The following is a 20,824-nucleotide window of genomic DNA, read 5'->3' as shown; positions in this document are numbered from 1 at the left end:
TAGTTCTAAAGTAAATTACTGCAAACTACACTATTGTTTTCAGAACTGGTCAAAGATATGAAAGTGGTTAGCAACATATAAACAGTCTTGGTTGAACTATCAATTAATGTTGATATTTATCCTTTTCGTTGAGTGAGAGTTTGTTTCTTACGAATCTGGTTGAGTTTTATGAAGATGTAAACAAAAAGGTTGATGAGGTCTATACCATAAATGTCTATTTGGTGTTCAGCAAGTCATTTAATCAGGTTTTGCATGCTAAGTTGCTCTACAAGCTTTTGGTCTCCTAATCTGAGGAAAGACATTCTTGCCGTAGAGGGAGTACAGAGAAGGTTCACCAGGAATAAGTTTGGGAAAGGATAGTTCAGAACATAATTTTCTGTTTAAGTACCAAATATGTAAATTGCAAACCATGACCACAAAATTCTGCAGAATAATAAGGTCATGTGAAAGGAGTAGAATTAGGTCATTCGGCCCATCAATCAGAATCAGAATCAGAATCAGATTTTATTCGCCAATTATGTTTTGCAACATACGAGGAATTTCACTGGCCAGGTCAGTCATAAAATTAAAAGCAACAGACTCAAAAACACATTTTAACATGAACATCCACCACAGTGACTCCTACAAAATTCCTCACTGTGATGGAAGGCTAAATAAAGTTCAAGTTCTTCCCTTGTGTTCTTCCTTGGTCGGGGGCCTCGAGCCCCCGTTAACAGATTGATCTTGACTCCCGTAGCCGGTGGTGTTCGGGCCCTCCGCAGTGAGGCGTTCAGCTCCTGCATCATTGGGTTGTCAGCTCCCCCGCGCCGGGCGATCAAACCTCGCATCAGGGCTGGTCGAACCTTCTGCGGCGTTGGAGCTCCCGACTTGCCTCTCCCGAGATGGCGAGCCCTTGATGGTAAGTCCGCAGGCCACAGTGGGAGCAATCCCAGGCAAGGTATCCGCTCCGATGTTAAGTCCGAGCTCCGCGGTGGGGCGCACGACAGTCCGAGGTGGCTCCCAGCTCCAGCGATGGTAGGCGCAGAGTCCGGAGAATGTGATCCGAAAAATGATCACATCTCCGGGAAGGAAAGAACCTGGAAAAAAGTTTCCCCCGATCCCCCCCCCCTCCCCCCCCCTCCCCCCACATAAAGCAAACCGAAGAACATTAAATCAAACTTTTAACAAACACTAAAAATATGAAAAGATGAAAAAAACGAACAGGCTGCCAGCGGGGCTGGCCATCTCCCCGGCGCCCCTGGTGGTCAATGTGGGCAAAGTAAGCATTATAGGCAATAGACAATAGGTGCAGGAGTAGGCCATTCGGCCCTTCGAGCCAGCACCACCATTCAATGTGATCATGGCTGATCATCCCCAATCAGTGCCCCGTTCCTGCCTTCTCCCCATATCCCCTATTTTTAAGAGCGCTATCTAGCTCTCTCTTGAAAGTATCTTCTGGAGAACCTGCCTCTGAGGCAGAGAATTGCACAGACTCACCACTCTCTGTGAGAACAAGTGTTTCCACGTCTCCGTTCTAAATTATGACAAAATCCAAATTACAAAATCCAAATAAGCATCAAGTGGGCAAAGTAAGCATTATGAAAAAAATCCAAATTACAAAGGTGACAGTAAAAACATTATTTATGTACTATATGAAACAATGCAAAATAATGTAATTCATCAATAACTAGATAAAGGCATTGAATTATTTGTATCTGATTTTCTTTTCATGTGTCATTTTATTTTCTACCATATTTGGAATTTTAATCAGCTGTGGGTTTGAATTCCATTGGCACTTAAATTTTATGACCAAAAATTTACTGTTGACTGCAACAGAGTTTTCTGCTGATTTTAAACATTGTTGCCCACTAAGATCTAGCGATCTTGGCAAGAATTTGCACCTTTCCAGCGCTGCTGTCAGATGTCAGTGCAATGGAATCTCTGGCATTCAGCAATTTTAATATCATCAGGTTGGCTGAACAGCCATTCTTATTAAAGGATTATCACAGAGTGAAAAACAATATCTGACTTTTAAATATTATCCAGAACATGATTAGAGGAGAAGCTACAATATTCTAAACATTTTAAATATTTTGATAACTCATATTTGAAAAGCATGTAACTAAATATTAATTTGGGTTTAGTGCCAGTTGGATTGTTAAGCACAAATTTTGGTTTAATATTCATTTAAAAGCTTTTTCAGACCAGGTGTAAGTAAGTATGCAGAGCTTTGGGTATCTTAGTGAAAATAGTTCATAAAAGTCTTAATAGTCATTTCAGTTCAACTTCGTTGCAGTGGAGAACGTTGCAAAGAATGTTAAAGTGCTTGAGACTGATTGAGACCAGATTTTCCAATTGAAGTAGGACTGCAAGAAATTGCAGCAAATTGTGGATGCAACCCAGAAAATCCAACCTTCCTTCTGTTGACTCCATTTATACTTCACGCTGCCTCGGCAAGGCCAGCAGCATAATCAAGGACAAATCACACCCTGGTCCCTCCCTCTTCTCCCCTCTCCCATCAGGCAAAAGGTATAGAAGTGTGAAAACCAGATTCAGGGACAGTTTCTTCCCAGCTATTATCAGGCAACCGAATCATCCTACCACAACCAGAGAGCTCTTTTATGACTCTTAGACTACCCTTGATTGGACTTTACTGGCTTTACCTTGCACTGAACAATATTTTATTATCATGTATCTATCTATATTACTAAAAGTCTGATCTTGACCTCTTTTGGCTCGCTGTGCTGTGATTTCCGCGAGAATGCCGCTACCTACGGCTGTCATTTTTGGCCACCTCGCTCAGAGCCCCCCTCTGCCTGCCTGGACTGGAGGATTTTTCCCATCGATGAAAAATCAGAGATATATTAATGTTTTAAAAAATGTTGCCATTCTCTCTGCTGCCTCTGCTGGTGGGAGGGGGGAGGGACTATAAAACCCGGAAGTGGTGTGCCTCACTCAGTCTCTGCAAGATGGAGGAAGCGAGAGGTTCACATCTCTCTGAGCTCTGAATAACACTGAACACATGTCTACTCAACTGTGAGTGCCCTTAATGTGGTTTGAAAATGAAAATATGGTTGGTTTGAAGTAAAAAGGCAGTACAAATGGTTGTTTCAGGGGGTTTTGAGTTGAAGTAAAAAGGCAGTGCAAATGGTTGTTTGGGGGGGTTTGGGTTGAAGTAAAAAGGCAGTGCAAATTGTTGTTTGGGGGGGGGGGGTTTGGGTTGAAGTAAAAAGGTAGTGCAAATGGTTGTTTGGCTAAACTTGACAACTTCCTGTTTGCACTACATTGATTTTAGATGAATGTATTTGGTGGCCTTGCAACCTGCTTGAAGTGGTATGAAACTGCACTTGAATTTTGTGGCCTTGCACCCTGCTTGAAATGGTAGGAAAATGGATTTGAATTTGGTGACCTTGCACTCTGCTTGAAATGGAATTTCAAGGAATAGCCGTGAGTCAACTGCCAGCCCACCAGCCATGAGCAAGCTGCCAGCACATTAGGCTTGAGGGACTGAGCTGCCACCCCAATAATCCATTTGGCTGACAATGTCCATACTAGCTCTCTGAAGACCAGTAGTCCCTGCAGCCAACAACACCCATACCAGCACTCCAGAAAGCCGCCCCCCCCCCCCCCACTGGCCACCTACATTGGAATTGGCAGAGAGGTGGGACCAGCCCTCCCGTGTGAACATGGGACCCAACGGGTCCCACTTAGTCAAGTACACTATAAATGATTGTAATCATTTCTGCTGACTGGTTAGCACGCAACAAAAAAGCTTTTCATTGTAACCCGGTACACGTGACAATAAACTAAACTAAACTGAAGTCCTAGTCGCAGTCAGTTTCAGAGAATATTGTCAATGGTACTTTCACTATCATTGCTGGCTCAAAACTCTGGAAGTGAACCTCGGTGGGTATTCAGAAATATTAGGTTTTATAGATATGGACACCAACAACTTTATTGGTTCAACCTGGTAGTTGACATGAGGAAATGGTTCAATAACAAAATACCAATATAATTTCAGCACTGCTTATTGCATGTAATTATACACAAATAGGTGGAAAACAAATAAAACTGCAGATACTGGAATCTGAAACAAAAACAGAAATGTTGGATACTTGGAAAAGTATTGAACAGTCCTTCTCCTTTTATTATTTATTATTAGTTATTATTATTATTTTAACATATTTTTTTAATCAAATCATAGTTCAATCATTTTCTGGAAAATGGTACCATAACTTAATTTCAACACTCACCATTTTATAAAAAGCACACTATTATCGATCTGAGAAAGGGTCTCGACCCGAAGCGTTGCATATTCCATCGCTCCATAGATGCTGCCTCACCCGCTGAGTTTCTCCAGCATTTTTGTCTACCTTCTATTCTTGATTTCCTCTTTTCAAATGAGAGCACTACCACTGTTCCCATTCTGTCAGTTGGTTATTAGTGACTGAGTGCTTTATCTGAAGTCCTATTTTTAGCTCTGGACCTTTGGAATGTCTCATGTTATTTACTGTTTTTCTTACTGGTTACCTTAAATACAGTAAATCAAAATTTATGGTATTGTTTTGCAGGTTTTGCTTTAGAAATATTTGCTTTGAAATTTGATTACATTACACGTTTTTACAGCAAGACACAATTGCATTTTTTTTCCCCCCAGAGTCAAACGGAATAAATATCACTTCCAGTTGAACAGCACATGGGATGGTATTAAGCCCAATGCAACACTTATGTTGCCACTTTGTGGGGAGAACTTCTCATCACCGGAATGCCCAAAGTTGGGCAATTCCAGGTCAATGAGGTTTTATTATCACAACTTCAAGATGGATAGATTCTTGATTAGTATGGGTATCCAAGGTTATGGGGAGAAGGCAGGAGAATGGGGTTAGGCGGGAGAGAGATCAGCCATGATTGAATGGAGGACTGGACTTGACGGGCCAAATGACATAATTCTGATCCTACTTAACGGCCTGTCCCACTTAGGCTATTTTTTAGGTGACTACAGGTGACTACAGGTGACTACAGGTGTCATCACATGGTCGCCGGGGTGTCGCCTGTATGGTCGTGAGTAGTCTCCTCAGTTGCCCAAAGAGTCGTAGCATCTTTCTGGTCACCGCTGGATTTTTAACATGTTCAAAAAGATGTTGGCAACAGTCGGCGACAGTGGGTTGACGCCAATGAGCGTAGCTTGACTTCTCCTGACATAGGTGCAATCGTAGGTTGTCGCCAGGTGACATAGGTTGTCGCCGATGCTAACCGGTGAATTCCATTGGCGTCTACTTATGTCAACCTGTGACAGGTACCGGCGACTGAATTGTCTTCAGTGGTCTTCAGTTGTCGCCGATAAGGACGTAGGTTGACTTCGGTCGTTGTAGGTTGTCGCCTGTGTTGTCGTTGGTTGTCGCCTGTGTGGTCGTTGGTTGTCGTAGGTGCGGTCGTAGGTGGACATCCTAATGGGTCGTTGGTTGTCGGTAGCTTGCCGTAGCTTGACATCGAATAGGTGATAGGTTGTTGTAGCTTGTCGTAGACATTGTCGTGGGGGGGTTCCAGTCGCCGGTTTTTCGACGACCGACTATGACTATGACAGTCGCCGGCAGTTGCCTATAAAATTGCCTGTGGGACAGGCCCTTTATGATCTTCTGAACTTCAAACTAATTTGCCTATAAGGCAGATAAATTATTTCATTTATTCTTCAAACAACTGGTTTCTAACCACCATCATTCCATGGTCTCACACCTAATCTCAAAATGATCCAAGTCCTGTCTATTATCGCTCACCACAATTTTTGATTCTTGCAATCAGTAACTTTTCTCCCTCCTCCAAATTCCACTCCCTCCAAAAAAAGAAAAAATGAGGATCCTTAGCCTGGTGTTTGCCTCAAATAACCAAATGCAGATTCCTCATCCTGCTCCTCACCCACCACTTCATCCAAACTTCAAGCCCAATCCCCCCAACTGTGCAGTCCTATTTTGTCCTATGACTGTAAATCCCAGGCCTGGAAAAGGAATACTGACTGGGATGTTTAACTGACATCGGGAGGAGAACGAGGAGTGCAGGGGAGAGATAAGACTTTGCCTTCCATCACAGTGAGGAGGAGATTCACTGTGATGGATGTTCGTGTAAATTGTGTTGTGTCTTGGTTCTTCTTCTTGTTTGTATGACTGCAGAAACCAAATTTCGTTTGAACCTCTGGGTTCAAAGGACAACAAATAAATTGTATTGTATTGTATTGTATGTTTTCTGTCCTGAATGTGTGCCAGCCTGGTTGTGCTGAAGGCCAAGGAAATAACAAATGTATACAGCTTCAGTCCAACTACCAAAATGCTAGCTATTTGCTGCCGTGCCCAACTTGAACACCTGCTAAGCTGCATTACAATTTACAGGCAATTATTTGTGAGTAAAGGGGTAAAGAACATTGAATAACTATTAACATAAGAACATAAGCTCTCACAGATTATTGATATGGGAAAGCATTCTCTCCACTACGCATTCATTCCACAGAACACCGTCCATAATTCATCCACAAAAGCAATCTTTAAGATAAGGCGTGTGAAAAGATTCTGAATAGATTAGTACCTAATTAAGAATATCTGTGGTGTTGACAATGATTTGATGCCATCTCTTGATCTTAACGTGCCAATTTTTTACGACTAAGGAAAGTCATAAACCTCAATTGCCCAGTACTCTGAGAGCAGATTCCACATTAGTTACCTTTGGAAGTACACACACAAAGACAGCTGAAACCTGCACACCTCCTCTCCCACTAGGAAGGTCATAGAAACATAGAAAATAGGTGCAGGAGTAGGCCATTCGGCCCTTCGAGCCTGCACAGCCATTCAATATGATCATGGCTGATCATCCAACTCAGTATCCTGTACCTGCCTTCTCTCCATACCCCCTGATCCCTTTAGCCACAACGGCCACATCTAACTCCCTCTTAAATAAAGCCAATGAACTGGCCTCAACTACCTTCTGTGGCAGAGAATTTGCAGAGATTCACCACTCTCTGTGTTCTTCCTTGAACAGAGACCCGATCAGTTTAACTCTACTTACACTCTCCTCTACCTGGTGGAACTTGATCTCACCCTCAACAACTTCTCTTTTGACTCCTCTCACTTTCTTCAAGTTAAAGGTGTAGCCAAGGGCGCTCGCGTGGTCCCCAGCTCTGCCTGACTTTTTATCAGATACATTGAACAGTGCTTGTTCCAAACATACACAGGCATCGTTTCCCAACTCTTTCTCCACTACATCAATGACTGCATCAGGGTTGCCCCCTGCACCCAGGCAGAACTCGCTGATTTCAGTAACTTTACAATTAACTTCCACCCTCCCCTCAAATGTACTTACTATCTCTAACACCTCTCTCCCCTTTCTTGAGCTCTCTGTCTTCATCATAGGAGAAAAACTATTGACAGACATCTACTGCAAACCCACCGGCTCCCACAGTTACTGGGACTACACCTCCCACGCTGCCTCTTGCAGATATTATTCAAGAGAGAGTTAGATTTAGCTGACATTTCCACCATCTTCAACGTGATCCCACCACCAATCTCATCTTCCCATCCCAACCCTTTCTGTCTTCCACATAGGCAATGGCCTCTGCAACTCCTATATTCACTCATCCCTTCCTGCCCAAACCACCTGCTCCCAGGTACTTTCCCCTGCAACCACAGATGAAAAATCACCTAAGTGGGACAGGCCCATTACAGCACCAGAGATCCGGGTTCGATCCTAACCATGGGTGCTTGTCTGTACGGGGTTTGTATGTTCTCCCCATGACCTGTTTTGGTTTTCTCCAAGATCTCTGGTTTCCTCCCACACTTCCAAGACGTACAGGTTTGTAGGTTGGCTTGGTATAATTATAAATTTCCCTTGTGTTTGTAGGATAGCGCTAGTGTGCGGAGATCACTGGTCGGCATGGTCTCTGTGGGTCGAGGAGTCTAGTTCCATACTGTATCTTTAAATTATATTAAACTATACGAAAATCCAACTCAAAATGAAAAGATCCAGGGAAATTGAAGTAAATTTGTCAGCTATTGCACCATAATCTCCAAGACAGAAGGTTGTATGTTTAAGTCCCACTTCAGAGCCTTGATGATAGTAATCTAGATGGATATTCCAGTGTAGTAATGTGAATTGTCAAAGTTGCAATGTTTCAAATAAAATGTTAAATTGACTAAAGCAACAGTAATGAAACAAACACCACATTTTTCAGAACCTACCATCACATAAACCACACAGGATTTTTCATAGAGTGATACAATGTGGAAACAGGTCCTTCAGCCTAAAGCCCCTGTCCCACTTTCATAATCTAATAGGCGACCTCTGCCGAGTTTGCCCTTGACTCATACTCGCAGCATGGTCGCCACGAGGTTGTAGGAGGTCTTCGTAACTCTTACTCATACTCGTGAGTGGTCTCCGCGTACTCGTGGCCTCAAGTAGGTCGCGGCATTTTTTCCAGCCTGATAAAAAATGTCCATGAGTAAAAAAAAGGCAAACATTACATCATTTTATCATGCGATCATTTTCCACTCGTAGCTAGTTGTAGTTGGTCTTAGGTGTGGAAGACTGAGGTCGAGGGGGGTCGTAGGAGGTCATAGACATAGTCGTAGGAGGTCGTAGACATAGTCGTAGGAGGTCATAGACATAGTCGTAGGAGGTCGTAGACATAGTCGTAGGAGGTCGTAGACCTAGTCCTAGGAGGTCTTAGGAGGTTTTTTACTTTGGCGCGTCAACATGACCTTGACATTTTTTTCAACTCGTCTAGGGTCTTCTAAACTCGTGGATTAAGTCGTCCAAGTGGGACAGGCCCTTTACTTATCCACATTGACCAACATGCCCCATTTACACAAATTAATTTGGCCTATATCGCTCTAAACCTATTCTATCCATGTAGCTGTCTAAATGTTTCTTAAACATTGTGATAGTACCTGACTCAACTACCACCTCCAGCAGATCGTTCCTCATCACTACCATCCTTTGTGTAAAATAGTTGCCCCTTAGATTGCTATGTGGTGTGTATTTAGTTGGTTCAGATCTTATTGATAAATTCTGAAAATACTAGAGGGAAACAGAAAACTGCAGTCCAGTTAATTGGATTATATTTTAATTATTCTTCTGGCTTGGAAAGACATTTTACTATGTTTCTGACATATGGTCACATCAGATGCCCTAATCAGTTAACTAACTGTATATGTTCTTTCTTTTGTAGGTTATTCAGAAGAGTGGGAGATTGATCACAAAAGAAAATAAGGAACTGTTTCTTATGTTGCATTGCATCAATTGAAAGTCATTTGCTACTGTTGTTTAACATCGATTATGCGAGGAGATAGTTCTCAAGGATAATGCATTTTGATTGAGATGAGTGCACCCTCTGTTCTGTACATCAGTCTTGCTCACAGTTTACTTCACGATCATCACAACTCAACATGTTGCTTCAGCAATATGATATGAGAATGCTCCCTCAACTGCACCTTGCTGATTTTACTCCAGTTAATTGAGGGTTGAAAAGCTTAATTGCTGATTTTTATGTGGCAAGACACAATGAAGAGGAGACGCTATTTGCTTAACAGAACTGACGATGTCCCAGCTACACAAAAGTCAACCGACTGGCTGTATGAGTCGTATTACTGCATGAGCCAGCAGCATCCTTTGATTGTTTTCTTGCTTCTGATTGTTATGGGAGCCTGTTTATCACTACTCGCTGTCTTCTTTGCTTCAGGGCTGGTAAGATCCTTTATATTTTAATGTTTAATAATTACGGAATGATCACAATTGCCATTATTTAAGCTTTTATGTAAAAAGTAGGCATTACAACTGTATTAATTTATTATCCAAATAAATGAGGATCAGAACATTGAATAGTAAACCAAATTATAAGTTGCTTGGAATATGTGTGCTGACGGATTCTGTGTCCCATTCATAGATGTTAACCTACGAACTCGGTTAGAAATCATTCAGGGCAGTCAGAGCTCCTCTGCTGTGAACAACATTCCAGCAGGCAGTGAAGCCCCAAGTTCTCACAAATGTTATAGAGAAAAAGAAAGAAAAATGCTTTCAGAAAATGGTAAATAAAGCAAACAAATTGTTCTTATGAAGTGCATAGAAAGCATTATCATGCAAATTTGAAGCATTAGTGCTCATGAGACTAATACGATACATGCGTACGATCTACCAAATTCGCAAACTTTGAATTGGTTATATCCAATGTTCACATGGATATTGATAACTAGTTTTGTTTTTAACTGAAATGCAGTAATGTTAGAATTTTTAAAAATCTGAATATTTGCAGCTCTTTGTGTCTCCATATTTCAAATTATTCTATCCTCATGGATTATCACTTTCTCGAAGACTTTCAAGAATAGTTTAATTTAGAAGCGTATTATAACTAACTTTTTATAACTGAGTTTATCCATAATAGTTTGTTCTTAAGCAGCAATCCCCCACCTACCAGAAAGGTGTATCTATATTTCTGAATCTCTGAATCTTACTTAAATGCCATGGTAAATTTGATGTATTTCTACTGATGCTGATCGTGCCACGATGAATGTCAACTTTAACATTTATCAATGCAGGCGACTGCAGAATTGTCACAATTTCCAGTGAAGGAGGGAAGGTTAGGCTATTATAAGATCATCATCACCAAGTACTTCGAGAGGCTGGTCCTGGCACACCTCAAAGGCTGCCTACCCCCCACATTGGATCCCTATCAGTTTGCCTACCGCAAGAACAGGAGTACGGAGGATGCCATCTCAACGGCACTTCACTCCGCCCTCTCCCACCTCGACAACAGAGACACTTACGTAAGAATGCTGTTCATCGATTACAGCTCAGCATTCAACACCATTATACCCTCTAAACTGATCACCAAACTCGGTAACCTGGGCATCGACCCCTCCCTCTGCAACTGGATACTGGACTTTCTAACCAACTGACCCCAGTCTGTTAGGTTAGACAAGCACACCTCTTCAACCCTCACCCTGAACACCGGCGTTCCACAGGGCTGTGTGCTGAGCCCCTCCTCTACTCTCTCTTCACCTACGACTGCACACCTGTACATGGTACTAACACCATCATCAAGTATGCAGATGATACAACGGTGATTGGCCTCATCAGCAACAACGATGAGTCGGCCTATAGGGAGGAGGTCCAGTTCCTAGCAGCATGGTGCGCTGACAACAACCTGGCCCTTAACTCCAAGAAGACCAAGGAGCTCATTGTAGACTTCAGGAAGTCTAGGGGCGGCACGCACCCACCCCCATCCACATCAACGGGACGGAGGTGGAACGTGTTTCCAGCTTCAGGTTCCTGGGGGTCAACATCTCCGATGACCTCTCTTGGACCCACAATACCTCAACTCTGGTCAAGAAGGCTCACCAGTGTCTCTTCTTCCTGCTCCGGTTTCCTCCTACACTCCAAAGATGTACAGGTTTGTAGGTTAATTGGCTTCGGTTAAATAAAAAGTAAATTGTCGCTAGTGTGTAGGATAATGTAAGTGTACGGGGTGATCAATGATCGGTGTGGACTCAATGGGCCGAAGGGCCTGTTTCCGCACTATATCTCTAAAATAAAAGTAAAACTAAAGTAATGAACTGTGTGTCACTCTATCCCATATCAAAACTGAAAGGAATTTTAGTCGCTCAGCTCCCACATGTTGAATGACCATAAAGAGCAGACCATGCAGGCCAGCAACTGGTGTGATGCCTGTATTTTACAGTAATCTGCATTTGAGCCAGCAAGCTTCACGTGGTGGTTACTGGATGGCAAGTGCTACCTTCTGACCAGATGGCTAATAATCCATTATGCAGCCCACAAATACATGATCAGTGTCTATACAATGAAAACTATCGTGTTACAAAAAAATGAATTGGAGCAAATTGTTGAGATGAAACAACACTTGAAGTGCTTAAACTGCCCAGGAGGAACCTTGCTGTATTGGTTCCCAGGAGGAACCCCTATTTTTCACCCCTATCTTCTTGTGACATCACTTTCGGGGAACTATGCACTTGCATTCCTCAATCCCACTGCTCTAAAACATTCCTCAGGGCACAATATGCAACACCTTACACTTACAGTATCTGAATAGACCAATTCTTGGCCCAAGATTATCTAGCTGCTCAAGATTATGCTGTAATTCTAAATAAGCAGCTTCATTGTCTGCAATACCATCTATATTAGTGTATTCAGGTATGCAGCCAAGCTATGCTGTCTGTATGATTTGGCTTACTCCAAAACTTAGTAAACCTCTCTGCCTACAGAACAAAACATACTTTCCATTGCAAATGCCTATTTGAAATTAAACTGTTATGGTCTGCAAATAGTATGTTTACAAATGTATTTAACATTAAGGTACAAAGGAAACAAAAGAACAATTAATAAATTGCATCAGCAAAACATGTGCGTGGAAAGTATGAATCAGAATTTAGGACATTATGTTAAATCAGAAAAATTGTTTCAGAAATGATAAAGAGAGAATGAAATCATACAAATACAAAAAAAGAGAAAAATGGTTCAAAGAATAATTGCGCTGTCATATTTCCACTGCAAAATGCATGCTAAAATTATAAACTAAATTTATTGAACATGGCATGAAGAAACACATTCCCCAAAGACGGGAAGTGGAAAATTACAGAGCAGCTTAACAAAGTGAATCATGTAATATAATTTAGGGTCTCATTTTTGACATTGTCACATCTCATTCCGCAAAGTTGGCTTAAAATGCTGGCACATGATGCTGCAGAAAAGGAACTATGTGAATTATTCTACCGCAGCCAGGTTCATACCAGACAGTCGAGGGGTAAGACTAATATTTATAGACTCCCACAAACCAATCTGAGGCAGAATACCAACAGCCATAAACATGTTAATCTCAGAATGTTCACCCAGAATCAGAGCCAGGGCATCACTCTTTCCTTGCATCATAGATCTAGTGTGGAGTTTAATTTCAGTACCATATTCCAGCTTTTTCCCTATATCCCTTGATCCCTGTACATATGTTTAGAGATAAAAACAGGAAGAGCGACTGCATTGAAAACCACATGCCAATACGAAGTACAGACCCAGGGAGGAAATAGAGGCAAGAAGGTTTAAATAGGAAATTACTGAGCTGAGGTTCTTGTCAGTGGAAGCAGAGTCAAGAGGCCCACTGTGGGACCAGAAATATCTTTGTGAGTTGCTGGGTGGAGGAAGCTATAGGGAAAGAGCAAGTCATAAGGTTGTTTGGTAATTCTGGTGAGTATTTAAAAATGTAAGCTTTTTTTAATGAGATGAGAATATATGGCTGTGAGCAATGAGGTATTGGGTGAATGAAATATCACAAGGAAGTACATTGTGGGTGAATTTTTCAGGATCTCATATTTATAGTTATCGAGGGAAGTTGGCCGGCAGTCCAAGTGTAATGGTAACAACGGATGAGCTTTTCAGTAGCAAATGAGCAAAAGAAGGGATGAGAGTTAATTGTGATTATCTGGATTGTACAGATTTGGTAGTAGCACAGATTAAAAGTCTGAATATTAGTTTGTGGGTAGATTTGACACTAAGTTTGCAAACAATCAAGTTTAGCGTCAGGCGGTTGCCAGAGATAGAGTCTATTGCTGCAGAATGGATGTCGTGAGCACAAGGACAAACATTGTCCATCCCTGTCCATGTACCTGTCTAAGTGTTTTTTAAATGCAGTAATTGTGTTTGCCTCTACCTCTTCCTCTGGCAAAACCTTCCATATATGGAAAAAAATTCCATCTTGGGTCCGAACATAAAGATCCGAACATAAAGTTGGATAACATCTCAGCTCACTTTAGTACTAAATGTGGAAAAACTGTTTGACAATCCAAAGCCAGTAAATAAGTTGCAAGAAACAATGATTAAAATTAGATATATCTATGCATCATATTTTATTCTTACTATATGAGATGTGTGTGTCTCTAGCAAGGCAGAATTTATTTTAGCCATCTATAATTGCCGATCAAGGATGGTTTGGACTGCTGCAATCCTTCTTGTGGAATCCATGTTGTTGGATAGAGAATTTCTGCTTTCCACCAATCAATGATGAAGGACAGTGATATAGTGTGAAGCCAGGATAATATGATAGTCATGGAGCTATACACCATTGAAGTAAGTCATTCAGCATAACATGTCCATTACTGAGCTAGTCCCAATTGCACCTAGCCCGTGTCCCTCTTAACCTTTCCAGACTATGTACCTGCCTAAGTGTCTTTTAAATGCAGTAATTGTGGCTCTATCTGCCTCTATCTTTTCCTTTGACAGGACATTCCATACATGCATCACCCTCTGTGTGGGAAAAAAGTTGCACCTCAAGTCCCTTTTAAATCTTTCTCCTCACCGTAAACCTATGCCAATAGACAATAGACAATAGGTGCAGGAGTAGGCCATTCGGCCCTTCGAGCCAGCACCGCCATTCAATGTGTTCATGGCTGATCATTCCCAATCAGTACACCGTTCCTGCCTTCTCCCCATATCCCCTGACTCCGCTATCTTTAAGAGCCCTATCTAGCTCTCTCTTGAAAGTACCCAGAGAACCGGCGTCCACCGCCATCTGAGACAGAGAATTCCACACTCACAACTCTCTGTGTGAAAAAATGTTTCCTCATCTCTGTTCTAAATGTCTTACCCCTTATTCTTAAACTGTGCCCTCTGGTTCTGGACTCGCCCAACATCGGGAACATGTTTCCTGCCTCTAGCATGTCCAAACCCTTAATAATCTTATATGTTTCAATAAGACCCCCTCACATCTTTCTAAATTCCAGAGTGTACAAGCCCAGCCGCTCTCATCTCTCAGCATATGACAGTCCCACCATCCCGGGAATTAACCTTGTAAACCTACGCTGCACTCCCTCAATAGCAAGAATGCCCTTCCTCAAAATAGGGGAACAAAACTGCACACAATACTCCAGGTGTGGTCTCATTAGGGCTCTGTACAACTGCAGAAGGACCTCTTTGTCCTAAACTTATTATCATCTTATTATGAAGGCCAACATGTCATTTGCTTCCTTCACTGCCTGCTGTACCTGCATGCTTACTTGCATTGATTGATGAACAAGGACCCCCCAGATCCCGTTGTACTTCCCCCTTTCCCAACTTGACACCATTTAGATAATAATCTGCCTACTTGTTTTTGCTACCAAAGTGGATAACCTCACATTTATCCACCTTAAACTGCATCTGCCATGCATCTGCCCACTCACCCAACATGTCCAAGTCACCCAGCAATCTCATAGTATCCTCCTCACAGTTCACACTGCCACCCAGCTTTGTGTCATCTGCAAATTTGCTCATGTTACTTTGAATCCCTTCATCTAAATCATTAATGTATATTGTAAATAGCTGCAGTCCCAGCACCGAGCCTTGCGGTACCCCACTAGTCACTGCCTGCCATTCTGAAAGGAACCCGTTAATCCTTACTCTTTGTTTCCTGTCTGTCAACCAATTTTCTATCCATGTCAGCACTCTACCTCCAATGCCATATATCCTAATTTTGCCCACTAATCTCCTATGTGGGATCTTATCAAATGCTTTCTGAAAGTCCAAGTACACTACATCCACTGGCTCTCCCTTGTCCAATTTCCTTGTTACATCCTCAAAAAATTCCAGACGATTAGTCAAGCATGATTTCCCCTTTGTAAATCCATGCTGACGGACTGATCCTGTTGCTGCTATCCAAATGTGCTGCTATTTCATCTTTTATGATTGACTCCAGCATCTTCCCCACCACCGATGTCAGGCTAACTGGTCTATAATTCCCTGTTTTCTCTCTCCCGCCTTTCTTAAAAAGTGGGATAACATTAGCTTCAATCCACAGGAACTGATCATGAATCTATAGAACATTGGAAAATGATCACCAATGCATCCACGATTTCTAGAGCCACTTCCTCAGCAAAGAGCCTATAGCTCGCTATAGGATCTTTGGTCCTCAGATTGCTCCGACCTCGCTTGGGCACCTGCCGCCCCGCCCCACTCCTCTCCCTCTTTCTCTCCCCCCTCCTCTCTCTCTCTCACCCCCTCTCTCTCCCCTCTCTCACCCCCTCCTCTCTCTCTCCCCACTCCTCTCCCTCTTTCTCTCCCCCCTCCTCTCTCTCACCCCCTCTCTCTCCCCTCTCCCTCTCTCTTTGTCCTCTCTCTCTCTCTCTCCCCCCTCTCTTTCTCTTCCCTCTCTTCCTCCCTCTCTCCCTCCCTCTCCCTCCCTCTCTCTCCCCCTCCCACTCTCACTCCCCCCTTTCTCTCTCTACCCCCTCTCTCCCCCCCCCCCCCCCCCCCCGGTCTCTCTCCCCCTCCCTCTCTCTTTCTCTCTCTCCCCCTTCTCCTCCCCCACTGTGAACACAGCTCAGTCCATCACCAATTCGTGACTTGCTTCCACCCAGTCCATCATTTCAGTGCTTGTCTTTGGGAAGGCTGGAAGTGTTGTTAAGGATGCCTGTCAGCCTGACCATTACCTTTTCTGTCTTCTACTTTCCGGGAGAATGAACAGGAGCATCAATGCTCAGATGCCCAGACTTAAGATTAGCTTTTTATCCCCAACTGCTGGCTAACTCTTGAACCAAGCACTTCTTACACACCCTCAAAGTAGATGCTGCCATATTTCCTTACACTGCACCTTATTTAGTTGTTCTGTTATTGTACTTTAAGGTTATGTTGCACTGCTTCAGACTGAACTATAATCTTGCATATTCTGCTGATTTGTACCAGTATTTATTGCTTTATTTATCATTACATTATATATATATATATATATATACACCATTTACTCTGCAAGCTTCGTGTGCACAAGGATCTTCTGATGTGTATGAGAATATGCTAATCTAATCTTATTCTTTCCTTATATATTTGCAACTTTAAACAATTATTAAAAACCAGTTGTGGAATCGTACCACAGACAGAAAAATGGAATCACTAAGTTGAGAATCCCCTCGTGTAGCAGTAAGAGAAGTCGCTCCTGCCACTGAATGTGTTGAGCCCTGCAAAGTGAAGGGAGACGATTAGCTGAAGTATCACACTTGAAAAGTTAGACTGGTATAGAATTGGAATTTCATTAATCTGAATGCTGATTCAGAGTCTGGGTAAGAAAGGGATAGTCATTTATGTGATAACTTCATAAATTATTTCTTAGTGTTGACTATCAGAGACATTTAATAATAGGTATGTAGTCTTTACTGTCAGCATGTCTTTGTCCACAGTATTGGGTCTTGTCGAATGCTGCCAGGACATTTTAGATCTGCAAACTGCTTGAAACCAAATCACTGTCATGGTCTTTCTGACTCCTCCCGGCTCACTTGATGAAAATAGGAATAACCACCATTAATTAGACAGACTCAAAAAAAATAATGGCATTGTCACTAAACACCCAAATAGATGTATAAGGAAAACAACTGTGAACTGTTGCCAACTAGAGCATGCCACATGACAGAATTCCAACTATTAGGACATAAGGGGAAGATCTTTTCTTGGGTTTTTTCCACTGAAAACAAAAGGACTGTAAATTAAGCACTGAATCTGTTGTAGGTGTTTTTATTGCCTTCCAATTTGCCCTTGTCAATCAAGAGGAGCCACGGTTGGGACTTCCTAACCAGAGTATAAAGCACACTTAGTAACAATATTGTAAGGAATATCTGTTTTAAAGATAATAATGATGCAACCTTGTCAAAAAATTTAGGGGTTACTGAAATTTCAATTAACCAATTGACCACATGTTGTGCAATTGGGAATATGTTTGGCAACCTAATGTAGAGGAAGTCTATTATAGATGTTTCAGAAATAAGTAGCAACCCGACTGGGCACAGCACTATTTATAACCATTTAATTAGTTATTCCTAATTGCGGCATTATAAATGTGTGTTTTAATTGCATTTTGAGTGTCATTTATCTTTTTCACAACATACACAATAAGTGTGATCTAAATAAATATAAATACTGCAGTTATCTATATCTGTGGAATGATAAAGCCATTAAAGCCATTCAATCAATTACATTTTTTTCTTATACGTTAATTATAACACATTACTGTAAATTACTGTAAATATGTAGAATAGATTGGATTCATGGACTTAATTATATCGCTGAATTTTGATGTTCAGTTTGAAACAGTGGATGATCAAACATTAGAATTTTTTTTGAAACTGCTGAATAATAGACTATGTCATCACTATTTCTACATATAATTAGTATTATTAAATGCACAAATCATTCCAGACCTGCAGCGAGAATATGCTTAACCAGCTTTTCATTTCTTTTCCCCAGGATATCGACGACCATGTGGCTTTCATAATCACTGTTCCAACTGCCTTGGCTATATTCTTCACTATTTTTGTGCTGGTCTGCATGGAGACTGTGTTCCGAAAGCTACTTCATGTGTTTTCCCTTGTAGTTTGGGCATGTCTGGTCGCTATGGGTTACCTCTTCATGTGCTTTGGCGGGATCATTTCTCCATGGGATCAGGTAAGAGTTCTACAAAAAAAAAAAATATGATTGTTGTCACCATTTCATTTTTTACATACTTTAATACTTTATCCTGAAGTTTTTCTTTGAAACATTATTGTAAGTTGTGTATACCAATCACATAGTATATAGTAACTACTGATTGAAATAAATTTAGTACATGACTGGCTTAATAAGGCCAGAAATCTCACTTGCCAGTTAAGCAAGGAACAACTTTAAAAAAAAAAAAGAAGTTGTGATATTTGAAAAATTGAGTTTATGAATTTGCTGGTGTGTGATTATATACCTCAAAAGCCCTGGAGAACAAGGAAAGGTGGCGTTTCAGGGCAGGATCTTTCTTTAGTCTGATTGCAGGGATGGGAGGAAAGAAAGCTAGAAGAGTGGAGGGGCAGGACAAAGCATGGCAGGTCATAGGTGAACACAGGCAAGGTGGGGGGGTTGGTGATGGGCAAATGGTTGGAAAAAGACCAGAGATGTACACACACAAGGTGTGAGAAAAAAGGATTAGAGAGCTGCAAATTGTGTAGCTAGAGGATTGACAAGATGCAAGTTATTTAGGATTGTAGGTGGAGAGGAAAGGGAGAGGAGATATAGGTGCAAGGTCAGCCAGGGGTAGAAAGGGGAGAGGGGGTGTATTGTGGAGTTACCTGAAGTATGTCTTTGAGCCCACTGCTGAGAGATTGTGTACCTTTGAATAAATCACTTGCTTGGTTCTCAGCAAAGCAATAAATGTGTTATGGACAACTATATAAACTGCTGTAAGCATCACCATCTGCAAAAGGAGAAACGTATCATGCACTACTGAAGAATTGTTGTACGAAGGAAATCTGAGAGGCTAGGGAGATGGTTGTGGATTGGGCACTGGTGGTTGAGAAAGGTTGCTGGACTCAGCTAGGTCTACATTGTGTGCTTCGATTGGAGAAGGTTGGTCGTTTCAGGAGAGTGAGGTGTGCAACTTGGCGAGGAGATGGTCACACATTATAAAAATGATGCAGGACTGTTAGATTATTTCTCAGTCACATAGAAAAAAATATAAAAGCCTTCTAAGGCCCACTGTCACATCTGGTACATTTTATGCATTACAGTGTCAGATGCACACAGTGTTTCCACTTTGAAGGAAATTACCAAAATTCGGGAAATTCTGGTTGTCTTCGGGTAATTTTAGGGAAATTAAATAATTTTGGGAAATTTCCGTATCCGGCCACGGGATGATATGGGGGAAAAAGTATATTTACGGCCATCAGCCCCTGCGTAGTTAGGGGAGGCCCGTCAGCCGCGTCATAATTGAAAATGGCGCTGCTGACGTGGTAGGGACTTGCGCAGTGATATTGCCTCGTTTCTGGGTGAGTGGGGCTGTGGAATATTGAGTTGGGGAAGGGGGATTCGGATCCAAGAGGTCCACGCTTGTTTTATATCAGGGGTGTCAAACTACAAGCAAAAGGGGTCCAATCCAGCCCGCGGGACGATTTGGGGGAAAAAAAGGAGTGCCCGCTTCTTAGGGTCCGTGGCTGTGGTGTCTGCCCGCCCGGTCCATCGCCTCCATCCACGGCGTCGGAGCCTCGCCGCCGGTCAGCCTGGCGTCCAGGGATCGGTCCGCTGCCGGCGGTACGGAGAGACTGTTCTCCTGTAGCCAGGCAGGAACGGGAACGACTGACTCTGAACCCCGTCCTGGCAGCGGTTGTGATCTGACACCAGGCGCCGCTCCGGCCGTTCCCCCGCCTCCCCCCGCCGTGGGCCCTCCAACGCTGCGAGGGAGGGAGGTAGAGGGAGGGGAGAGAATGGGAGGGGGAGGGAGAGGAAGGGGGAAGGGGGGGAGAGGGATATCTTTTTGTATTTTTTTTGGTCTTTTTTTCTCTTTTCTATTGTTTTGTTTTTTCTCATCTTTGTCTTGTTCTTCTCGGTTGTTTTTGCTCTCTTCTCCGTTTTTTTTCTCTTTTTCTTTCTCTCTTTTTCCTCTCTTTTCCCCTTTTCTTTGTTTCGTCTTTTTTCTTCTCTCTTTGTTCTTTTCTTTTCTCTCTGCCTTCTTTTCGTTCCTCTCTCATTTTTCCTCCCGTTTCCTACCCATTCGAGTAACAAACAGGCGGATACGGTGTAGTTACATAGATCTGTTTTGCCTTGATCTTCTTTGTGTTGTTAACATTTGTTCGCAAAAGAAAGACAACAACAAATAGCACGCAGGAAGCATTTTTAAAAATTTCAGGAAATACCATCAAATTCCAGGAAATTTGGGATTCTATTTCCGGAAATTTGTTTTTGATGTGTGGAAGCACTGGATGCACAGGACTGGAAACTTTGCAGTATAGCTGCAGAATGAATGCATGGATTCAGCATGTTGCCCCTGTCAGTAATTCTCAGTTTAGTTTAGTTTTAGTTTACTTTAGTTTAGTTTAGAGATACAGTGTGC

At 42.2% G+C, this 20,824-nt stretch overlaps 1 protein-coding gene across 1 annotated transcript in view; it reads left to right on the top strand.

Annotated features, from left to right (window-relative positions):
* The window catches only part of adcy2 (adenylate cyclase 2), a 463,739-nt gene that overhangs the window by 178,451 nt on the left and 264,464 nt on the right, over positions 1–20,824 (top strand). Inside the window, exons 2-3 of the mRNA XM_033048027.1 lie at positions 9,188–9,702; positions 18,223–18,420. Coding sequence (XP_032903918.1) covers positions 9,505–9,702; positions 18,223–18,420 — 396 coding nt within the window. The 5' untranslated portion in view covers positions 9,188–9,504. The remainder of the gene's footprint in view (positions 1–9,187; positions 9,703–18,222; positions 18,421–20,824) is intronic.

This window comes from Amblyraja radiata, chromosome 2, assembly GCF_010909765.2.
Source record: "Amblyraja radiata isolate CabotCenter1 chromosome 2, sAmbRad1.1.pri, whole genome shotgun sequence".
NCBI classification, from domain to species: domain Eukaryota; kingdom Metazoa; phylum Chordata; class Chondrichthyes; order Rajiformes; family Rajidae; genus Amblyraja; species Amblyraja radiata.
This window is presented reverse-complemented; position numbering and strand designations above follow the sequence as displayed.